The following is a 19657-nucleotide window of genomic DNA, read 5'->3' as shown; positions in this document are numbered from 1 at the left end:
GCTCTTGTTATAGTCCTGGACCTGGGGCGGGTCTGGTGTGCAGTAGAGAGGTGGGGAGAAGAGGAGGGAGGTTTCTTCTGCAGAGCAGCCGCTGGTTTGGAAGCAGCCAGGCTTAATTATGTTTAATACCCAGATCTTAGTTCTTTCTGCTGTTTGTGGAATCAGCTGTAACTTGTTTGCTGCTTTGTTTAACTGAACACGTATCGCGGCGTCGCTTTGCATCTGTACACGCGTCTGTATATGATTGATTAGCGCAGGGGCTGCTCCTAAAAGGTGAAATAAGCGTATCATTATTAACTTGTTTCAACTGTGTAAATGTGCATCTGCTCTCCCACGCTGATATCTGGTGCCAGCAGGGGGGAGGAGGGCGAGGCCCTCGGCAGAAGTGAATCATGCAGTACGTCTCTGAGCTGACTATGTACAAGGATTACATAATGCCAAACAACAAAGTGTTGATTGATGACAGCATATGTGGAACATTAGTTGCAGTCCGAAAATCCATGATGCATTTGCTCAACTCGGGGCCGTTTCATACGATGGTGCCATAAAACAATAAAATCCAGACGTGATTGTTGTGCAGTATCCTTATAAGTTAAACTCATAGATAGTGTAGTTTGCCAGTGTGTATAAATGCAGAAATGCACATCTGAGCCAAGAAGGCAAACAGATGTGCGTGCGGCGTCTTGTACGGGCTTGTCTGATATGGAGCTGCTGTATCAACAGGCAATTATATGTTGTCTTTCAACATCTTGGTGATGGACTGTTGCCTGAAGAAAGGTAGTGGGATGGAAAATGAAGGGTTATTTTGAATTTTGACTATATTATTTAACTATTAAAACATACAATAATGAATGAAAGCCATGTTTGGACATTTTCCAGTCGCACAAGAAGCCTTGATTCAATTAAACAAGCTCAAATTTCCCCCGAAATCATTGTGGAGCGCATGTTCAGAATCAGCCCACGGTCTCATTTTCTAACATGAAACCAACTATTCAAATAATGACGCATTGATCAGATATCACATCATAAAAGCACACATTTGAAATGGCTTTACGATGTCATGCTAAATCATGACGGCTAGGGCGGGTTAGCCCTCTCCCAATCCCCCATCCTAACCCTTATAAAAAGTACTCATTCTCTCTCAGGTGGTCAAACAACTGTCGAAATAATAAAACAAAAGCAGTTACATCACTGTTGGACTACTTAGGAGCCCAAAGGAAAGATGCTAGTGTGGAGGTTGGAGTTGACATGAGGTTAACCAACCAAGTGGAGCCGCCAAACGGAAATAGTCTGGTGAACCAGAGGCTGATGATCCTTGTCCAGGCTGGAACTGACACACAAGCCTATTAAAAGGATTAACAGATGGGGTGCATGTCCTGTCCTTTGGCGAGCAAAACCAGGGCAGCAGTCATAATTAGTAACCCATGATGCAGCTTAGAGTTAAAAATTGACAATCAAACGAGCAGGAGGAAGGTGGTGGCAGCGGAGATATGTGCTGTGCATTTACACGCCTGGTTGCTTTGATGGTTCTTCCTTAAGCTCCTGTTAAACATCCTGCATTCTGCCGCCTTATTTACCAAACAATGACGCGTGTTGACTTGAGCGATGAGTCCATTTCAAACCTCCGTTCATTTTTGCCGTTTTGGCCATTTTTTTCCATTATGAATCTATAAAATCTCTGATTGTGAATGCTGTGATGATTCCACTAATTTGTCTTTAGCATTTGTTATTTCCTGTCTTTTGTGATCATGCTTTTCAGGCTACTTTGTGTTCCTGCCACAAAGGCCTGGGTTATGTTCCTGTCCTCTCTAAAGCTACCAAATGTCCTTGTTAGCTGTGTAAAACAGGTCTGACGGGTTAATCGTTCCCATTTTCTAATGACAAGCCTCCATCACAATAGTGGTTATATTAAGTATATTAACGAATACAAATTACTGCTCCATCCACCCTTCATCTTGTAAAATGCACTGCCTTTATTTTACTTATACTACTCTTTGCTTTTAAGGTTCATGTTAAAGTTTCATGTCTTCTTTTTTAAGGCAGCTATTCTCTTTGCTTCTCTGTTGTGGTCACGACTTTTGCAGGTTTTCTTCTTTCCCCTGCGGGGATGCATAAATTAGGCACGCATTGCTTATTGCTAAATCAATATATATTACAAAAGCTCATTTAAACCTAATGTAAAACAGTGTTGTGCAGCCACCAAAACACAACCAGAGAAGGAAGCAGGGTAACTAGTGATAGGAGTGATGCCAGGCCTGGTAAACTAGCTATAGTGTGTATTTTACCCAGATGATGCATTTGGATAATGAAGCCTGATGTCTGGAATCCAGTTTTATGGTATGAACATTGGTTACTTATCCCTGAGTCATTAATTACACTTCTCCTTTAGTTCCTTGAGTCCCGGCAACTTAGCTGTGTGTATGATCACAAAGAGCTCCTTCATTTAAACCAACTTCTAAAAGATATCACTGAATTCTACTGATGGCAATGAGTACCATTGTGGATCTAAGATGTACTGAAGGTGTGCTGTTGTATCTGGCACCACGGTGTTTGCAGCAAAGCCTTAAAGTCCTCTAAGCTGCAGTGGTGGGGCCCCTGTGGCTCGGACTTGTATGTTCGACACACCCTAAAAATGCTCGCCTAGATAAGGCTCTGGGGAATTTGCACCTGAAACTGTTTCTGACAGGATGCACAAGACCTATTTTGTCATTGCAGCACATTTTGACATTTCCAGGTACAATAATCCCCTTTGGAGTCTTAAAGTTCCTTCTATTCTTCTCTTATGCTGCTGAAAGGGGCCATCGGGGGAAATCATTTCAATGAAACGGTGATCATTGTGCAACAATGCTAAAGTAGGTTGTGTGTCTAAAAGTAGCATCAACGGGGATGTTTCCTCACACTGCATCGCACTGGCTCCACGGCGGCGACTTCATTTGGACTTTGAGCTGCGGCTCCAGCCTTTGCTCTCCAGTCAGCCCGTCGCCACGACCCTTTTTAATAGGTTTTCCCTGCTTTTAACGCGTCAACTTTGGGAAGATCTCCTGTTGATCTCCTTCCATGCTTTTCTCAGTGTGAGCAGCTTTATAAAGCATCGCTACAGTTGCAGAATTCCACTCTCAGTCTGGACTTAGACAAGTCCGTTCAAGTTTGGGAAGCTTTTAAGTGGTGTTCAGCGTAGACTGAGACTCATCTGCTGGAATCCACCTTCAAAAAAACAGTGATTGAAAACTGACTCCTCCAAAGACAGAGAACAAGGAACCACTCCCACTAAAACTAGCTCGGAATAGAACACTAAACTCCCAGAAGGGTTCTAGATTTTAAAGGTTGAATATATTCAAACGTTGCCCTGAGGGCTTCCTATACCAGCTCAACAGGACCAGCGCATTAAACAAATATTTACTTAACCAGGGAGAGTTGCAGAGCAAACACACCATGAACATATTTATTCATTTTATCACACAATGCTTTATTTATAACTTCTATAGCGTTTACAGCCTGGGTAACACAACTCCATCCAGCACCTGAGTGGTCCACGTCAGAGCGAAAGATGTGAAATTAGAAAGAAGACAAACCCCTTTAATGAATCAATTTGACCCTTTTGACAACGAGACTTTCCCAACGCCCCTGTGAAACCCGTTCAAGTAAACAACTAACAGTGCTGATAAAATAGCTTGAGCTCATAAATCTGCCCCGAGCCGCCAGCAAATACACGGCGTCAGATTATGGCACCTTGGCACTGAACAGGAAGACAATGCCAGTTAAAGGCGGCAGTAATAGTCCATCCTTTTGGGAGTTTCATCTTTGACTTGTAAAGGAACAAAGAACCGTTTGTATTTAATGTGAAAACAATGAAAGGATATCCACCGTTCTCTCCTATAGATTGCAACCCCGAGGTTCACGCGGCCTTAAGGCAGCGTCAGATGTTCCGCTTGTTTGTTTGCTGCAGACTGGCAGAACCTGCAAGAGTCAGTATACGTGATGGTGGCATCTGGACGACCTCTGCAGCTGCACACGCCCGACTTTGTGTCCTCGGGAAAGAGAAATGACTCACGTTCCCAAGTGTCTCAAAAGTGCTTTCTTCCTTTACATTCTCGGAACCTTAAAGTGTCACATTATATCGCAGCTTTGTGATCCTACCACGTTTTAAATGTTCTTTTTAGAGCTTTATACAAAAATCAATATTTATGCCTCACAAAAAGCTGAACTGGAGTGAAACCATTCGTGTTCCCTGGCACAATTCCGAAGTCTGTTGCCAAAGCTGAAAGAGGAAAAAAAAAAAAAAAAAAAACCTAGAACAATAGACACTGTGTTCTTTCCCTCTAAACCAGCCCGATACCGACATAAATATGTTAAGTGTTGTGTTGATGAATATTTTGAACATTACACATTCGGCACAACCTCAAACTCAAAATATATTTAGAAAGATGAAAAAAGAGGGGGAAAAAAAGATGTGATACTGCATCAACGCATCTGGATGGACTCGATTCAGCAGATGTATGATCCGACAGCCGGACCCTTCCTGTGCCCCTCAGCTGATGTGCCCCCTCTAGTGTCGGACCCGCTCCCCCCCCCCCACTGCTGGAGTTCTGTACAGGAGGCACAAATGAGTCATTGGGTCCACCTCAGGGAGCCAATAAAGCTGGAAAATGTCAGTACCGCCAAAAAAAAAAAGACTCAGATGGCATGTTTCACACACAAGCAAAGCCCTGACTGCAAATGGAGATAAAGGTTCTGAGTGGGTTCTGTAGGATGCAGGATGGGGAAAATGGATCCCTTTATTACTGGCCCTATTTGCTTTGCACTGCAGTTTAAAGATGTGTGACTTGGACCAGTTGCAGTGGTGTAAAGTTACAATTCAAATACTTTTACTGTGCAGGTGTAATCATGTAAAGGATGAAAATCACAAATGATGGACGATTTAATTGTATTTGGGGCAAATAACGATCCTGATAAGCTTAGATTTCATTTGGATCCTGAGTTCATTGTTTGGATGGAAAACACCTTTTTTCAAGGTCAACATTGATGTTCAGAAGTGGTTGCTAATGAACGCGTGAAAAAAAGATTGTTTCTGATGGTACAGAATTTAAAACATAGACAAATCATGGTCATGCTTTATTGTGCATGTGCATGCAGTGCACGTGACAATCCAGATCAGTGACTATGTGGTTTAAATTAGGTTTGTTTTAAGGCTTTTTTCGTTAATGAAACTCCCCAAACATCCTAAAAACATCCTCAGGTTTCACTACTTGTTGCTGCCATTTCAAAGCAACAGTTCCAGAGCCACCTGATGACCTTGGCCACCATGTTGGCACCAACCAGGAGGCCAACGTGCCCCGAGAGGGCGAAGGAGAACAACGGCCCAAGCTGGCTAAATGGGAGCGGTACCGTAGCATCACCTCAGGAGGTAAGAGACGGGTTTCCTGCGCCACACAAGAGCCCCCTCCTCAAAGACAGACTTGCTTGTAGATGTCCCATTTGCTGTACGACTGCAAACAGTGCGCGAGTCAGAATCCCAACATCTATTACCGCCATGCACACTTACATCAGAGGCACAAAGGAAGAACCTTTGAAGATGACCAGCAGCAGCGTTGTGTTGCCTCCAAGCTCAAGGCCAAAACAATCATCAACACTGATGCTACAAAACCGGCTGCTGACGGTGAATCGAGTCCATTTACTCCATCTCCGTCTTTCCTGGGCTGCCACGCAGGTGAGACATGCCTCATGTCCGGCTGACCTTTCATTGCTTTCCATCCCATCAGGAATGAGAACGAGCATTGAAGGGTTAAAGATCATCAAGCTCAAGAGGAGGCTTGAAGAGGTGAGGGTCAATCTGGGGCACACCATGTGTGTATGGACAGGCTGCGCAAGGCTAAACGGTAGTTTGGAAACCAGTAGAGCAGATGTGAGTGCATCTGTTAACACCTGACACACCCCTGTGTAGGCATGGTTACAACACACACATGCACGGTTACCAATCAAACACATCGTTACCCAACTTTTCATCAACTCACAGCTCCAGTTTTCATAGCAGACATCGTGGTTTCCATAAATCAGAGGAGTCTTTTGTGGACTCGGCCAGTCAAAATGTGCACCGCTGCTTTCCCTCTGATAACTGAGGAATTTCCACAATAGGTGAAAGAAGCTGGGCACCTCCTCACCTCCTCGCTCCGCACACTTCCGTCTATTCTTCTCTCCCTCCATTAGCTCATTTTGCCTGTTTGTTTGGCATTCACACATAGAAATACTACAAAAGCTGCTCCATTTCTTTTATTAGTCTCAGATAATTGAGATGTTGTTCATTGACCTCTGTGGCTGTGGACGTATCTCCTTAATAATAATACAGTTAACTCCCTGACAAGGTGAGGGGCAATAAATGTTTGGGAGAGCCTGTCTAGCAAGGTTTCCAGGAGGTAGCATAAAACCTTTACGAGTGTTGGTTCAAACCAGTGATGTTATTTTTCCTGGCCTGCTCAGATGGCATCAGTAGTTTGGAGGATGTTTTTACTTTATATGCTTTCAAAAGTAAATAAGATTACCGGGGTAAAAAGTAGTTATGAAATACTGGTCGCCTTGGCAGCAGCGCCCCCTGGTGTTTCATTAATTGTATGACAACTCAGGTGCAGTCTGTCTGTCTGTCTGTCTGTCTGTCTGTCTGTCTGTCTGTCTGTCGCTCGATCTATCTATCTATCTATCTATCTATCTATCTATCTATCTATCTATCTATCTATCTATCTATCTATCTATCTATCTATCTATCTATCTATCTATCACCAAATCAGGATGTTTTTGTTGTGTCTGTAGTTGGATTGTGTCTGTGTGAAGTTTATAGTGGTTATTAAGGTTAGAGTAATGTTTGCAGTTAGGGGTTAGGGATAGTTAGGGTTAGTATTTAAAGAAACAGTAAGGGTTTTCATGTTACATTTAAGGTCAATAATTTGTGCCATGATGTACTTACTGGAATAAATAAGAAATATTTCCAATTTGTGACAGACAAATTGCGGCACTGACAGGGAACCCAAACTGAACAATTCCTCAGGTGATATATTAGCAGCAACATAAGAAAAACAAGCATACACAGAAAGCTTCTCAGGGACCGGTTTCACACCCAGTAATAACAATAATACAGTTAACTCACCACTGGCTTCCAGTTAAAGGTGTTAACAAGAACATCAGCAGCTGATGCAACCCTATCTGCCTCCCACTGGTACCACCAAGTATGAAATTAAACCATAAGACTTCAATCAGCAATTTAATCATTTTGAATGAGACAGTTAAAACACACAATTAGAAAATGACTTTATTAAATTATTATTATAAATGATACGTTTGGAATTTCCTGGCTAACTGCTCTAATTTATCTCTGAATTATGATGCAATTGTCATCTCAAGCACTAATGTGCCTAAAATAATGATGATTAATTAAGAGAGGAGTCAACCAGAATTAATAACTAATTCTAAATTAATGCTCTCCCCTCAGCCAGGCACTTCCTGTAGCTGTGGATCAGACCTACTGAATTTTAGCCCGTTGTTCTTGGCAGAAACCTATTTATGTATGTATATATGTGTCTTCCTGTGTTTTTTAGTGTGCATGTTTTCTTGTCCCTTCTGCATTTCTTGTTTTATTTTAAAACGTAACTCTAACTCACTCTATCTGTGAGTGGTTCCACCTATGAGCCCATGTTTAAACTCTATCTTTTCCAGCCCGGTGCCGGTTTGTTGTGTCTACTGTCTAAACATACCAACAATTAAAGCTGTATTAAATTTATGAGTAAGTACGGTTCAGTTTGCAGAGGTAGGATGGTTTGTGTCCAAGATTTTTTGTGCATTTCTGGATTTCAAATCCAAAATCAAAGTGTATGAATTAACCACAAGTTTGTCCTGCATTTTGGACCTGAACCATTAAAACCTGTCTTGTTAGTTATGGAGAATGAAACTGTGCCTGGATCAGCTACGAGCATCTCAATTAAATATTTGGGCCTCCTGGTAACATACACAGTGTGGAGAAGGTAAACAGCACAGGCCCAAGAACCTTGTGGTGTCCTCGATTTTTTTTTTCTTTATAAAATCTCAGTCCAATCACTACCGACACTTTGGTTCTGGACTCTCGGTTCACGATGACAGAAACTACACCGTTTGTGGGCACGTGTTCTGTAATAAGAGTCTGGGCCAGCAGTACATGGACAGATGACACACTTGATCCTAACAAGTGTTTATCTGTTATTTTTTGTTGTTTTTTAATCACTATCCCCTGTTGTTTTAAGGCCCAAATGAGCTTGAGAGTTTGGGGAGTCACTGTGTTGCATCATCTAACACGAAAGGAGGGGTGGAATAAACAAGGGTGGGTAGACGACAGAAAGAATAAAGGAATATAATAACAGCCCCACAAGTGAGGAAGAGCTGCCTGGCGTCTCGTATAGCAGAGGGCTGCTGCAGCTGGGTGGCTTCAGGCTCTAGTCTCAGATGATGGACGACCTGCCGAGGGTGGAGCTCTGCTACCCCGAGCTGGCAAATTCCTCCTGCAGGGGTTCAACACGCCCTCGCTCCGAGGCTGTCCTCTTGTACGCGCTGCTCTCCTGCATCGCCACGCTGACTGTAACCCTCAACCTGCTGGTCATCATCTCCATCTCCCACTTCAAGCAGCTTCATGAACCAACCCATCTCCTCCTGCTCTCCTTGGCCACGTCCGACCTCCTCGTCGGGCTGCTGGTGATGCCAGTGGAGATGATACGCTTCATAGAAAGCTGCTGGCTCCTGGGCGATCTCGTATGCGCCCTTTCATACATCGTGGGCTTCACCCTCACCTCAGCCTCTGTGGGCAATATGGTGCTCATATCCATCGACCGGCATGTAGCCATTTGTTTTCCTCTGCACTACTCTGCCCTCATCACCAGGGGCAGGATGGAGGTGTGTGTTTGTCTGTGTTGGGCCTGTTCTCTGCTCTACAACGGGCTGATCCTGAAGAGCCACCTCGGGGAGCCGGACAAACACAACTCCTGCCAGGGAGAGTGCTTGGTGGTGATTGACTATGTCTCTGGGACCATCGACCTGGTCTTCACGTTCATCGGGCCCTGCTCAGTAATCTTCATCTTATATGGCCGAGTTTTCATCGTTGCAGTGTCTCAGGCTCGGGCGCTGCGTTCTCGTAACGCGGTCGTCCCGGCGGGGAGAGTTAGAGTCACTGCCAAGAAATCGGAGAGAAAAGCAGCGAGGACGCTGGGTATTGTCATACTAGTGTTTCTGATGAGCTTCTGCCCGTATTACTACCCCTCCCTGGCAGGACAGGACATCTCCAACAGCGCCTCGTCCTGGGCCATTGTGTCCTGGGTGTTATATTTCAATTCTTGCTTGAACCCGCTCATATATGCCTTTTTCTATCCGTGGTTTAGAAAAGCAATTATGCACATTGTCACCTTGAAGATAATGGAAAAGGGCTCTTCTGAGGCCAACATAATGTAACGTAGATGATCCAACCCCCCTCCTCTCCAGTGAAATCAGTTTTGTCTTTTATTCTTTTTTCTTTGACGTGTGATTCTCAAAGCCCACATTCAGGGAATGGAGACTGCAGAGGTGAAAACTGCCAGTAATATTTGACAATACAGGTTTGAAAAGTAACAAGATGTTGAGAACTTTGTGGGGAAAAGCAGCAGATCTCTGGAGCCTCTGTGAGGTCTCGGTTTCTGCTGGGACAGCAAGGAAGAAGGTGTTGTGTTGGGGTTGAAAACACACAAGCACACACAAATGCAAATGTGTCGTATATTTACAATTCTGCATTTCGTTTAGTTCCACGTGTACAAAAAAATGAACAAACACAAGAGTTGGTTTCGATATGTGTAAAGGAGATTAAATTAAGAAAACTCAAGGCAACATATTCTCATGAATTATATGTTATCATCGATTAACGTGTCAAAAACACACAAAATCTTTGATGCTGAAGTCCTCCTCCTTTTGGATGGAGAATGAAATCGCCTCAATTCTGCAATTAAAAATAATTACACAGGTTAAAAAACAACCCCAGTAAAGGTTAAAAGCCTGAACTGGAAAGAATGACTGGTTAAACTCTATTTTAACAAACACACCTGCAATGTTATGTTCATATGTTCATTAAAACAATTCTATTAAACGACTAAAAATAAGACAGCTTTTTCACTACTTGATCAATCGCTCATTTATGCGAGTGTGTGAGTGTGTAATGTATAAGAAGCAGGAAATCTAAACTTTCATAGTGTTGCAGCGCCCCACAGTGGTCAAAAGAACATCATCCAACTGACTTATTTATTTAACTGTTAATAAAGGTTACATCAGTTTTTGTTCCAATATCATAAATTACTCCAAACAAGCCTTTTATACTTACAGGGGATTTCATGAGGCCAAAAGTCACCGCAGGTTGGACACTTCGGCTCTGTTTTCTCTTTAAAGACTCTGGCCACACATGGATTATGGATCTTAATGCCACACGCTGGATTATCACAAATTTGGCACTAGAGAGAAAAATAAAACATTACACACCAATGAGAATGATGGAGAATCACAAAAGAAAACAAAATATGTAAAACCACTGTGATAAGAGACAAGGTGTCAACAGGTAGAAACTTGCAGGACAACTAAAGAAAATACATGACTTTAAATAAAAGGTGTGTTGTCCCAGTTGTGGCGGCCATGTTGACCTGTCGGCTTCTCCTGTAGGTCCCTTCCAGGAAAACCTGGAATCAGTCGGCCATCCAACACAGCGCAAACCTCAGAGCGTGGTTTCACATGATAAAAGGTCCATCGGTCAAACTGCTATTTAGCTAAATAAACATCAGGTTTTCAGAATGCCCAGTGTCCTCTCTCCTTTGAGCCAGGGTTGCAACAGAGTGCTCTTCCCACCCAGTGTGCGGTGTTACTTTGCCTTATTAGAAGTTCCAAAGGTAAAAGGAATTACAAAACATAAAATGTGATGGAAAGACACAAAAGTGCTACCTGAAAAGCGATGTGGTGGCAGATCTGACATTTTTTCACCTGGTCCTCATACATGGTGTGGATGTACTGGTCCATCTCTAAGATGCATCGGGTGGAGAGTGTGTATTCACCTTGGTTCTAAACAAAACAATTAAAGCATTACGGCAGCAAAGAGAAGGGTCACAGTTAAAAGCAGTTTAAACACTTTAAGGCCGGTAACAAAAGGGCCGGGAACTCTCCAGAGCACAGAAACCCTGGTCACTGATTAGTGCTGAAGCACGAAAAAATCAGCACATAGATTATTAATAATAAACCATCTGTTTCTACCTCATTCAGCCATTTGTCGTGCACAAGTCTGTTCAACAGCTGCTCAGTCTCACTCTTTTTCATTTTTTTTGTGGTCAGCGAGTCGGCACTGTTAAGAACGTCAGTAGAGGAGATCTTCCCACTTTCAGAGCCAACGACCAGCTCAATCTGAATCAAAATAGCAGAAATTAATTGTGATCTGCTGTCTTTGGCAAAAAAAAGGACATGACACGGAAGAAATTCTGGTTCTGTTAGATGTTCTTCAAGGTAACTCACTGTTTTCCTGAAGAGCTCCAGCTCATTGTCAGCATAATCTGAAGACATCCTGGTGATATCACTCTGGGATGTGTTTATCTGAAGAGGATTAAGGGCAATGTCAACTGTGCTTTTAGTAAAAGTCACACTCAATTTATCTTCCATATCTTAAAACTGTTTTTCATAATGACTTCCAAAGAGGCTGCGCAAGAAATGTAAAGTCAAAAAGTCCTCCGCAGACCAGCAACAGCTGTGGTTATGACTCTGTACCTTCAATACACGGTTGGATAAACACAATCTAAGGAATTAGCTCCCACACACATGCTGCTGGGTAATATTTACTGATCTCCTTCAGATTAGAAGCTCACTAACCAAGGCGTAGCACTGTTCACCACTGTCTTCAGACATCCCTTTTCTTATTTCCATGAACAGAGGCTGCAGCTTTGAGTTAATAGTTTTAATGAAATCATCCAGTTTGTGTGGGACATGCTGTGCTGCAGAAAAGAGGATAATGCATTACTAAAATGCTCATGCCAAAGGGTAGAACTTGTCATGAATGCATCAATTTGTCCACTGTGTTTAACCCGGTTAGGCACATTAATGTGTTCTGAAGTGACTATAAGATGCATTTATTAACCCGTAGAACATACACGCACAAAGCTTCTCCGAGCCTACATTTTGTTAGTGATGTCTCAAACTTAATTTTTCGGTCTAGGTTAAAAAGTTTAGGTCAGATTTGCAGCGACTCACTGTTGTGCGCTTCGCAGCAGAACCGGTAGAGGGCGTCTGCCTCGCGTCCGGTCACCACAGCACAGCCCATCATAGTCTGCAAGAATCTACGATGGCTGTCTCCCATTTGTTGTGACATGTTTCTGGAACGACAACAGAAAGGCTTTAACCTTAAAGCAACGATCGTACAGAAAACCGGAGGCGGCCATTCAGCTTTGGGAATAGTTGGCACAATGTGAACTTGGAGCACAAATAGGCCACATAGTTTTATCAACTGCCGGCAACAATAGCCCAACATCCGAAACTGACACGGTTAGCACTTTATCAAACGTTAAAACTCAAACGATTTTCACATCTAGACAAACTAGGTCCAGTATGACTGTGGAGCGATTTTATTTTTTAATTTTGAAGGGGGTAGAAAATCATTTCCTTACCCGCTGGTTCGTCTTCTTCGTTTCCTCCATCAGCGCTGCTCTGCGCGGAAATACCGCCACCTACTGTCGAGGAGCGAGTACTGCCTGTGGCATTACGTCTACTGCAAAGAATTTCTTTTCCAGTCACCAGAAAGCTTCTAATTTATAATTTTTAAGTTCAGAATAAAACAACTTTTGTTCTAAAAAAAAATTATATTCAGTTATCTCAATATGCAGTTTCTGGAACCCAATATGACCGTGTAAATCTATATGTGGTTGTTCAAAAAGATAAAATGCTAACATCATCTTGGAGGTGATTGCATTTTAACAGCTTTTACCAGTAAAAATGGTGTGTGGGTTCTAATCTAGTTAAACTGGAAAAGAAAAAACACATTATTAAGGTTTAAATGGGGTGCAAAAGAAGAACACAAACAAGTTATTCTAAATGCTTTATTCTTCTAACAAATTAAATAACATAAAATAAAAGGTGTCTGAGTCTTTTGATTATAATATAGCCTATTATTAACATTTAAATACAGTATCCAATGCTGTCAACTTTACTGCAGCATTTAACCCAAAATAATTCCAACAATATCCCACTTTTCTGAGACTCGTCTAAATTTCAAGATCAAACGGTGTCAGAAAACAGCCGGGTTATAAAACAATGCTCAGTATGTTTATGTGCACACAAAATAAATCAATTTGTGTAGAAAGTATTAAAGGTCCAGTGAGCAGCTTCTCTTGAGGAGGCCGCAGTTTGACATCAGCAAACCGCACCTTGCCCTATTTTCAAATGGTGTCTGCCAAAAATGCACGTTTGAAGATGAAAATGGTCTTTTTAAATGTGTCTCTTATCTGAAGATGATGAAACCTGACAGTCTCTTTCTGCAGGTCCTGCACACTGGGCATTTAAAGTTTTGAAACCAGTTTCATGGTTTGTATTGTTCAATTATACAATCATAATCATTTGTTCTGGCATTAAAATCCAGTGAATCCAGTTTCCTAGTTACTCTCAAAACTGAGTTCTATTGTCAGTTTACTAATGAACACATTACATGGAACTCTAATGTAATGTGTAGAACATAACTGAAAAACCCACCAATGTCCATCAGAGTAAATGCACCAGGATGATGCTGCTCTCTTCTATTTCCTGTAGCTATTACCTAGATTTGGACTCCCTGGTTCTTTCCAAAATAATGTAATCTGATTCAACTCTCACGAACGAGACCTTTCTGATACAACTAAAATGAGCCTGACAGCGCTGGTACACAAATACAGACACTGACGATAGCGACTGAAGGATTCCAGACATCTGCCTGCTCGCTGCGTTAAAGTGTAACTATGAGGACACCAACTGAAACACTTCACCTCCACCAATTGTGTCAAACACTCCCATTAGTGTAGGTGTTTATCCATTTAAATACTGTAAGGTCGCATGTTTTTACCTTCACACACCCCTGACTGATTCTTAATGATATGATTGGGGCTGATGTCACTCCAGATTGGGTAACTTAATAGTTACTCATCCTTTCAGCCCAGTTCTGGAGACGCAGGGTAGTTTTTTTTTTTTTGATCATCCATTCATTCACATTCCTGAAAGCGATCCATTGTTGACTGAATGTGCTCCTTTGTAGCTGGCAACACACCTGAGAACTAAATATAACAAAACAACAGCTCATTACAGTGCAGAGAAATATCATTTTATAATAAAGGCGACAGTTTAGCAAACATTGTACTTGTACAGTGTGCTCTACCTTATGTTCTAATGACTTGTAGGAAACTGTCCAAGAGTGATGATAGACTGTTGCAGCTTCTCCTCTTTGGCTCTTCTGCTGTGGCAAAGCTGCGGAACATCACAAAATACGTCACTACATGACGCGCTCCACTTCAAATCTCCTTGCTGTCGGGCGAAACTCGGGTTCCTCACCGTTCTCTTCTCCATGAAACTCGTCAAAAACTCGTCGATGTCCGTGCGCCCCTCCAGGAAGCTTTCGGCCATTTCCTCCGACTCTTCCTCAGCCTGGTGGGCTGCGACTTTTAAGCGGGCCTGTAGGGCGCTGAGACTGCAGCTCTAGCAGAGAACACGCATTTAAGAACCTAGAACGTGCAGCTGGGACTTCCCTCACCTGACCCGACGTGCCGCTTACCTCGCTGAGCTCATGCTGCCTCTGTAGCCTCGTCTCAAAGGTCGACTTCATCTGGGTCAACTGTTCAAACTGTGATGAAAACAAACACAATGACGAGCAGGAATATTGGCTGCGTGTCTGTGTGAGTCCAACATCCACACCGTACCTTGTACAGCATTTCTTGTCTTTTCCCTTCCAGCTGAGGCTCCACCTGAAGGTTTTTTTCTGCAAACGAGACAATAAACAAGTCAACAAAAAGCTCAATATGGTTCCCAACTTCATGTACCTTAATACCAGATGCAGAAATGGGACTTACTTGCCATTTCCACTATATTTGTGATCAGCTCCTCTTTATCGCTGGTGACCTGTTTGAGTTGCGGCAAACTGACAAATAATTCCAATAACACGTCTTCATTTTCAGAAAGGTTTGACAGCTGCATCAGGCTGGAGTTCATGGAGCACAACATGTGAAAGAAGTGAAAAAATGTCATAATCGTGGCATTGAATGTCAATTCCTTAAAATGTCTTCAGTAAAGATGATTTTACTTCATTTCTGAGAGCTCAGGAAAGGACTCGGGGATCTCAGGCATCTTGTACAAATGTCCATTAAGTCCTGCCTGAAACAGACACCATTGTCTCATTCAGATTCAACATCAACCTGTACTGGCAAACACAGAGCCCGCTTCAATGTGGAGATCAGCTACTGCAACATCCCAGTTTCATCTTTAATGTACCTGCGAGTCTCCAGTAGGAACTGGCAGTGGCAGATCTGAGATCAGTCCATATGGAGCTGGGACCCGAGGAGGTCCCTGAGCATTTTCAGCCACTGGGTGTGTCATGGGTGCTGGGCCTGTGGGTTGTGCGTGACTGGGACCCATATGGCGAGGGCCATAGTGGAAAGCCTGCGTAGGGTACGGATTGATGCCCGATTTGTACAAACTGTCGAAAAATAGAGGATAATAAATAAATAATTTCAGTAAGAACACATAATTTACAACTCAAAAATACAGTTTATAAAGACACATGCACACATATATATATATACACACACCACCTCAGGCACACACTTAATATTTTTATCTTTTTTTAAGAAGATATATTGACATGAAACAGTAAGAAAAGACTCACTACTGAAACCCAGAAAGGCCACTGGACATCAAAACTGGAGGACTCTTCCAGAACTCATCAAGCAGACTCTGGATGACTTTTCCCAGATCTGAGTGCATCCCAAACTAGGACATACACACAATCACACCACTTAATGTATACTGGATATACAGGCGCACTTCTCCCTTGTGGGACGCACAGACAACTTGCAGGAAAAAAACAAACAGTGTATTAAATATGGATGTATTACATGGTTTCACAGGCGTCATAAAAAAAAAATATCAACATACTCACAGTTACAACAGGCATTTAAAAATAATATCACAATCAGCATCTAAGCTAAGGTAAAATAAAGATCCTGAGCGAAAATGTGTTTTTTCCCCCAAATCATGTCCAATAAATTTAACACTGGTGGGCTCCAAACAATCTCAATCTCCCTTATAGACACGAATAAACGATTAGAACCATGAGCACAGAACTTAACTTACATTACTGACGAGGGGACTCGAGATCATGGTACCGTTGTTGCTGTCAACTAAATGATGACCAACAGGGGGGTAAACACTAACCACCGGCTTCTCTTGGGGGAACTGAGGGGGCAGCAGGCTAGATTAAAGATAAAGCAGATTTAGTTAATTTCAGGAATCCTAAAATTTGTTCAATAGTTCAAATGCTGTGAAAACAACCAAAACACAGTAGGTAAATAGAAAAACAGAAGTACCACTTAACTTTATTAAATGGTTATTTTGTTTTTAGTACATATGCATGTCATATATACAAAAGGAGAGCAAACTCAGAGTCACAGATACCACATGATTCATTAATTTGCCCACTGTGAAGTTACAAAACGCATTAGTGTGACTGCAGTCACGGTGGGTCATGTGCTTCGTGCTGATGTACTCACATGTTGACACTGATGGTGGAATTGTTGACCGTGAACGGTATTCTGTACTCAACATCCTTTTGAATCTCTGCAAGGCTGTTAAGAAAAATGAAATACAACTTATGCTTTGGGCAGAGAGAACATTTTTGGGGTGGGAAATAGATAAAGTAAAGCAGAACAGTCTTTCATGCATAAAAAAAAATCCCATTGTGAATATTGTTTCTTTAATACTAAAAAAAAGTCTCATATTAAAGAGAATTGCTGGTACTCTCGCTGCAGGTAACCTGCCAATGAAACCTCTTTACTGGTCATGGTCGTTAACAGAACAAAGAATTTGCCATCTGAATAAAATTGTCCAGTTATGCAGGTGAGGCCACAGGTGTGTATAACCACCCCAACACCAAGTGTTTTCCTGTCAATGAATTAAACGGTTTACATCGTCTCCTCACTGTGGGAAATCTTATCCACAGCAGATTCCATTTTAGTAAACAAAGGCTAATACTTTAATCTGCGCATGTAATTAGCCGAGTCTTCCGAAGACGACACGCGTTGTTGTTGTGGGATTAGTGGGAATATTCACTCTATAATACAAGCCAGCCCAAATTTACACTTATAAACTTCAAAAATAAATATGTTACACCGTAGCGTGCCACACGATGACCTAAATTAGGATTAGCTGATCAGCTAACGCCTAGCTAGCAATCAGGAAGTGCTATTAAAACACCGGTAGGTCAAGGAGATATTAAATTCATAGTATGGTATTCTGGTCAAATAGTAGCAACTCATACAACAGAATTGTCAAAATGTCAAACATAAATACATGATGTACGTTTTGGGAGTCAACTGTCTATGCTACTCGGGTAAACACCAACCAAGTACAGTAATCACCGTGCGCAGATGATGTAAGTCAATAAATCGATACATTAGTGAGAGAATATAAAGCATTTGTATTTGGGTCTGGTTCAAGTGACCAGCGGCTGTTCATCTTACCTTGGATGTGCAACTTTGAGCGACTCTATTTGCCTCTGTCTTTGTTGCTGTAGGCTGTTCAGGGGTGGGGGTCCGGAGCCTTTAGACAGGGGGAAAAGCCAGTTCATCCTCTCTCGAAGACGCACACGCTGATCGATGTAAGTGCGTAAAGGCCCAGCAGAAACCAAAACAAAAATGGAAGGGAAAGTGAGAATAAACCGCACACGGCGTGGAGGTCTGTGTTGCTAACGCCCGTTAGCTGGTTGTCTGACGACTCGGGTTTGTTGCCCTCACAAAAGTGGATTTATACCTATGTTACGAAGTCAGCTGACATATCCTAAAATGTCGGAAAATAGATAATACAGCCCTTAAAGAATACAAATGCTGTCATTACCAGTGGTAAAGGGACAGATAATTTTAGCTACAGCCTTCGCGTTCGAGGCGCTTGGTCAACTTATTGGCGTATTACGTCAACAGCAGTTTTACGTCTTACGTAGTTTCCTGTTTAGAGGACGGTTGCTTCATGACACTTCCGCATTAAAAAAAAAACACAATACAGATTTCATAGATAATACATAAATCGTATATTAATATCATTCAATAGTTTATTCCCTTTAACACAACGTATGGTAGCAAGACAAGAGAACATATTCGTGATGTTTATTAAGAATTGTAAAGAACAAGAGAGTCCTTTACATCTACAGTATCTACGACAATCTGAGCTTGTTACGTTGTAACATCACATAAAGAAAAAGCTCATCAGCCACCAGAGTTAACTGATAATCGATTAGCAGCTCTCACCAGTTGTTATTAGACATATATAGCTACCACTCTGATCATGCTCTCTCCCTCCGCTCTCCCAGAGGAGATAAGAACGTTCATCAACGACAGAGATCCTATGAATCGAATCATTAATCTCTGCCCTCTTCACGCTCAGAAGAGAACATCACGACTCTTCATCGTGGATAGCGAGACCAAACACTTTAGAAACTCATTTCTCAAGTCACAAACTATAGAAATGATCCCTGAAAGTATAGTCTTAACGTCAACAAGCGCGGAACCGGGTACTGGTTGTCAGTACAACAACTCTCACTCATGGTTATAAGTATTGACACGCAAAACCAACCGGCTATATAGTGCACATCTAACACAACGGATACATTACTTGTGTATTTTTTCTTTTTTTTACTTTTTACTGGTGTCCTTTAAGTTGTTACGACTGGCTTGTAAAATACCCACAATGCTTTGCAAAAGCTGTGAACTCGGATGCCAGCAGCATATTACATATTTTAGTTGTCTTAATGGATAATAGTAATACTACTTATTTGAGAAACGATGTTTTTAAAATGAAAACAATAATACAGAAGGTGCAATTTATTTTACAGCAAAATAGCGCTTTTGAAATTAATTTATACAGCATGGTCCTTCTTGTATCATGTTCCTACAGGTAAAAAATAACTACAACTATAGTTCCGCTTAGATAGGGTGGGCATTGGTTCTTCTCGTATTGTGAGTCCTCTGTGGCTTATGTTTTATGTATAAATGTATGGAGAAACGTGCAACAAACGCAAATATTTCTACTATACTGACTGCATTAAATCCTGAAGGTGCACTACCAACAGTAACTATTAATAATAAGAATAAGATAAATTGAGTTAAATCTTAGAAACACGAACTGCAGTTAAGTTGTTAAGGGGAAAGTACGAGAGCGAAAAGGTTATTTTGATGAAATTTAATGAAACCATTAAATAAAAAAACTTACCCAACCTTCCAGTATTGTGGGCGAAGCTTCTTGCCTCTCCTTTAAAAACTATATATTTTGACAAGACGATAAGGTGCTCTATATAAATGTAGCAACTACAAAATAGAAACGCACTCCCGCACCTCTGCCCAATAAGTTATAAATGTGGCCGCAGTCATAGCTGCTAATA

General features: G+C 41.8%; 3 protein-coding genes and 1 non-coding gene across 6 annotated transcripts; 1 reads left to right on the top strand and 3 right to left on the bottom strand.

Moving 5' to 3' along the window:
- The first annotated feature begins 8353 nt into the window (after positions 1 to 8353).
- Positions 8354 to 9456, top strand: LOC101067182 (trace amine-associated receptor 13c-like). The gene has a single exon (XM_011613079.2). It carries the CDS (start codon positions 8461 to 8463, stop codon positions 9454 to 9456), a length of 996 nt encoding a protein of 331 aa, XP_011611381.2. The 5' UTR covers positions 8354 to 8460.
- A 282-nt stretch (positions 9457 to 9738) lies between these two features.
- Positions 9739 to 12941, bottom strand: nsmce1 (NSE1 homolog, SMC5-SMC6 complex component). The gene is made up of 8 exons (XM_011613051.2): positions 12663 to 12941; positions 12250 to 12371; positions 11872 to 11993; positions 11521 to 11598; positions 11266 to 11412; positions 10960 to 11076; positions 10352 to 10478; positions 9739 to 9973 (listed from the first exon to the last, which is right to left on the bottom strand). Coding segments are annotated over exons 2-8 (711 nt in total). The 5' UTR covers positions 12368 to 12371; positions 12663 to 12941; the 3' UTR covers positions 9739 to 9971.
- Positions 12942 to 13077: 136 nt separating this feature from the next.
- vps37a (VPS37A subunit of ESCRT-I) lies at positions 13078 to 19610 on the bottom strand. Of its 3 annotated transcripts, none has more exons than XM_029850886.1 (13): positions 19489 to 19610; positions 17748 to 17875; positions 16779 to 16853; positions 16363 to 16480; positions 15896 to 15999; positions 15502 to 15706; positions 15314 to 15384; positions 15084 to 15211; positions 14934 to 14992; positions 14789 to 14857; positions 14569 to 14712; positions 14396 to 14484; positions 13589 to 14294 (listed from the first exon to the last, which is right to left on the bottom strand). In XM_029850886.1, the coding sequence occupies exons 2-12, from the start codon at positions 17852 to 17854 to the stop codon at positions 14404 to 14406; spliced, it is 1161 nt and encodes a 386-aa protein (XP_029706746.1). In that variant the 5' UTR covers positions 17855 to 17875; positions 19489 to 19610; the 3' UTR covers positions 13589 to 14294; positions 14396 to 14403. The 3 variants fall into 3 exon arrangements, with proteins under 3 accessions (XP_029706747.1, XP_029706746.1, XP_003972548.2); XM_003972499.3 differs by lacking the exon at positions 19489 to 19610 and adding an exon at positions 18121 to 18785; XM_029850887.1 differs by lacking the exon at positions 19489 to 19610 and having other exon boundaries at positions 13078 to 14234; positions 17748 to 18785.
- On the bottom strand, positions 18553 to 18767 carry LOC115253397 (small nucleolar RNA U3). Its single transcript, XR_003891728.1, has one exon. It is a non-coding gene; the product is annotated as a small nucleolar RNA U3 (small nucleolar RNA).
- Positions 19611 to 19657: the final 47 nt, after the last annotated feature.

The sequence above is a fragment of the Takifugu rubripes genome, chromosome 17 (genome assembly GCF_901000725.2).
Source record: "Takifugu rubripes chromosome 17, fTakRub1.2, whole genome shotgun sequence".
Taxonomy (NCBI): domain Eukaryota; kingdom Metazoa; phylum Chordata; class Actinopteri; order Tetraodontiformes; family Tetraodontidae; genus Takifugu; species Takifugu rubripes.
The sequence above is the reverse complement of the archived record's forward strand: the minus strand, read 5'-3'. Positions and strand labels throughout refer to the sequence as shown.